We start from the raw sequence: 3,748 nt of genomic DNA on the forward strand, positions 1-3,748 counted from the left end.
TGCTGAGACTCGTGTGCGAGGCTCAACAGTGCGAGAAAAACTGTGAGATGGTGAGTGAGCAATTTCAAAGGAAGAATACGTGAGACCGCATACGTGAGATATACGATGCAATTCCGGCTGAACCTCAGGATGGACTTAACTTCCACGTCTCTCCCAGGGATACGAATATGCAGCGGCAGGTTCAGGTGAATGCTGCGGGAGGTGTGTTCAGAGCAACTGCGTCATCAGCGTCAATGGCACGAAGTCGCTCTTGAAGGCAAGCTTGGTCCCTGTTGGCTGTGAAGTTTTATGTTTGTGTGTGTGTTTTTTTTTTATCTATCTAACGTCTCTTCAGCAAGGGGAAACCTTGACACCACCTGAAAACAAGTGCGAGAGTTACAGCTGTGTAAAGAATGGCAACATTTTAACAGCCATCGTTTCCCACTCCATCTGCCCGCCGTTCCAGGCGAGCAACTGCCAACCGGTTAGCGTCTCGTCCGCCATGTCAATCTGGATTCATTATGTGGGAATTCAAAGCAGACTTTACTCACCTGTATTTTCCTCCATAGGACACGATTCAGACGTCAGCAAACGGCTGCTGTAAAATCTGTAAGGCTGATATGTCTACATCAATATTCTTTGTCATTTATATTATTTAGATAGAGATTTTCTGTGGAGTGCTATGGGGCTTAGTATCTTGGAAAAAAAAAAAAACATGCCAACATTTAAAATGTCACGATTCTCATATAAAAGAAGGATACGGGCATTTTTAGCCCTAGATGGACAGAAAATCCTGACTTTTATCCTGCAGATCATTTATTTATTTGTGGTATTTTCTTGTAGCAGCAGTTTGGATAACTGAGTTTTCTTTAAATGTGTGACAGAAATAAACTTTGACTTTCTTGACTCTGAAGGTGTGGAGAAGGAGAGAGGCTGCAAATTAGTGACCATGAAAGCTCAGATCAAGCACAACGGCTGTGAGCTGGAGGTGGACATGCCGTCCTGTGAAGGGCTCTGCAACACCTTCTCAAAGTAAAGATGATATAATAATAACATATGAAATAATTCAACTTTTATTCCTGAATAATCTTCTAACTTAGTTTTACAAAGAGGACTAGCGGAAGCTTGTATTCAGACCCTCCTCCGCTCCCCTCAGGTACTCTGATGCAGCTGCACCCTGCTGCAAGGAGATGAGCTCCAGGAACGTCACCATTGACTTGCAGTGCACAAAGGGTGGGACGATCCCTTACACTTACACGCATGTGGAACAGTGCGGCTGTGGACAAACACCCTGCACCCTCCACGCTGAACATTATGGCCGCAGGAAGCGAAGCTACGTGCTGCCGTGACGACACCAGCTGTCACCATAGCAACTATCAAGCATTCTTAAACTCAATCATTAAATATAACAAAAGTAAATGTCATTGTAGTGAGCATTTATCATTTGATTAAATAAAGAAGCAGCAACACATTTCATGCCTCATCTCTTCTTTATACCTTCGATGTCGCAGCCAAATGTTTGATATCATGATCGTTGATAATAATTATATGATAATGATTATTCTTCCTACTAACAATAAGAACATTTAAGGATACAGTAATTATTCATCCATTAAAAGGCATTGCCATTATTAAATTGTATAACCTGCCAACACTGCATGTGATAAGAAAATATGTTTTTATCTCATACTGACGTTTGTCAGAGCGGTAACAAGTGTTATGGGTTTACGCCACATACAGTATAGAGTCATTTCTTCAGCTCCACAAAGATGAGAAATGAAAAAGATGTGGCTCACCTTAATTAGGATATGAATACAGAAAACTATGTTTTAGTTGAAAAGAAAAGTGTAAGAAAGAAAGAAGTATGAGACTAAAACAATACATCTTTAATGTTATTTGGAAGAACTTGTCACCTGGATTTGCGTCATTTCCTGTCTGGACAGGGAAGAAGATGCTAACAAGTCCAGAAAGTAAAGAAGGAAGTGAGAGTCAGTGTTTAAGCAGCATCCTTCTCTCTGACTCATCTGATCCTGTTTGTGAATAGAAAATTGCAGAATGGGATGCAATAATGCTTCCCTTAATTGTTAAGCTGTTTGCTTTTTAATGTGTGCTCAGCTTGGTTGAAGGTTTGTCCTTCTGGTGAACGTGTACAGTATATATTTGTTTGGTTATACGCACCAGGAGAAACTTCCTTCACACTCGCTCGGCATGGCTGATCTCCGAAGGCTTTCATCAGCCAAATACAACATGGAAGTTTGTCAGTTCCTTATTTCCCTGATATTTTATCATTTTTCCAGAATATGACTAACACACCATCAATGACATTTTTTTATCCAGATTCATCTAAAGCTTTTTATAGTTAAGCAGCCAAACCTTATTTTAATGTTCTGTTTAACTTTAAAGTAAAAATCAAATAGCAATAATAATCTTGAGTAAAACGGCTGTAGTTGTATTATGTCAAAAACATGACCTGAACGTCGAAAGAGGGCAAAATTGGGCCCAAAGAGCAACAACTGATGATGATACGTGTAATTTTTACACAAAATAATGTCTAATTAAACATCCCTGGTTTAAACGTTTCGTAATAAACACATTTACAGCCTGGTTGTTTGTTTTTTTTGTACCACAACTGCTGAATTAAGTCAAACTTTGATTGACATGCGTGTTTCTGTTCGCTTCAAGTGCAACACACTGGCCCATAGTATGAGGAAAAAGTATATATTCTTTTTCTTTTTTGTAATTTACAGTCTGTGGAAAAAAGAGGCTTCATGACTGCCCTTCAGAGAACCAACAGCTCACGTGATCGACGTGATCGTCATTTTACGGCATGTTCCAGCTGCGTCGCTTCTTGTTTCTGCTAACTGCAGGTTGGGCTGAAGAGCATGTTTCCTGAAATGTGCATTGTTAAAAAATAAAAATAAAACAATCGGGTGTTAAACACAGCAGTACCTCATACAGATGAGTATATTTATCACTGCTCCTTTATTGAGGGTGAGCTACATTAAATTTGAAATCCTTAATTGTGTCCACCGCATTTTGCTGCTTGCTGCAGGTATGATGCTGTATGATTTATTTTATCTTAGATGGCAATGGCCTACTGTCTTTGTCTCTGTGGTCACAGGTTTCATTTGTTGGATAAATTGGTTCGATTCAGCCAGAAGTGACAATGTGGAGGTACCAATGGTCTTTTTAGCTCTGATAAACGTGTCACAGCGGTCTTGAGTTATGTCATTCCTGCAATAAATCTTGAATTTGTTTTTTTAATACCCATTTTGGAGTCCAGTATTTTTTTTAAATGTCCAATATGATCCAATCAAAATAAAAGGAACTAGAGAACCATATAGCACCCAGCCAATGTATGGTAGGGAGAAGTGGGCATGCCAGACAAACATTTAATGTGATATTAATACTTAGGCAAATGTTTGGTCACTGTTTGGTTCATTGACTTATGGATTTACTTCATAATAATACATCTGCCTCTGTTTTTAAGAGCACGACCCATAGAGCCACATACAGATAAGCATACATACTCATCTTCCACCTACTGGGTGTGGATCTTCTGTCATTGATGCTGACATCAAAATACAGAAATAACAAAGTTATATGGCCCAGACAGATGAAGATTAAGTGTTGATATAAGCAGCCTTTTTTGTGGGTGTGATCTTAACGGAGCAAAAAAACACAAGGGTTGACAACCACAACCTGTCGTTTACCCCTCCTTCACTGTAAACATTCAAGGGAATATATTGCTTGACATTCGTAGTGAGGT

General features: G+C 39.4%; 1 protein-coding gene across 1 annotated transcript; it reads left to right on the forward strand.

The window, feature by feature from the left end:
• Positions 1-928: 928 nt before the first annotated feature.
• Positions 929-1,329, forward strand: LOC133444154 (intestinal mucin-like protein). The gene is made up of 2 exons (XM_061721708.1): positions 929-1,011; positions 1,136-1,329. The coding sequence occupies exons 1-2, from the start codon at positions 929-931 to the stop codon at positions 1,326-1,328; spliced, it is 276 nt and encodes a 91-aa protein (XP_061577692.1). The 3' UTR covers position 1,329.
• Positions 1,330-3,748: the final 2,419 nt, after the last annotated feature.

This window comes from Cololabis saira, chromosome 5, assembly GCF_033807715.1.
Source record: "Cololabis saira isolate AMF1-May2022 chromosome 5, fColSai1.1, whole genome shotgun sequence".
Lineage (NCBI taxonomy): Eukaryota > Metazoa > Chordata > Actinopteri > Beloniformes > Belonidae > Cololabis > Cololabis saira.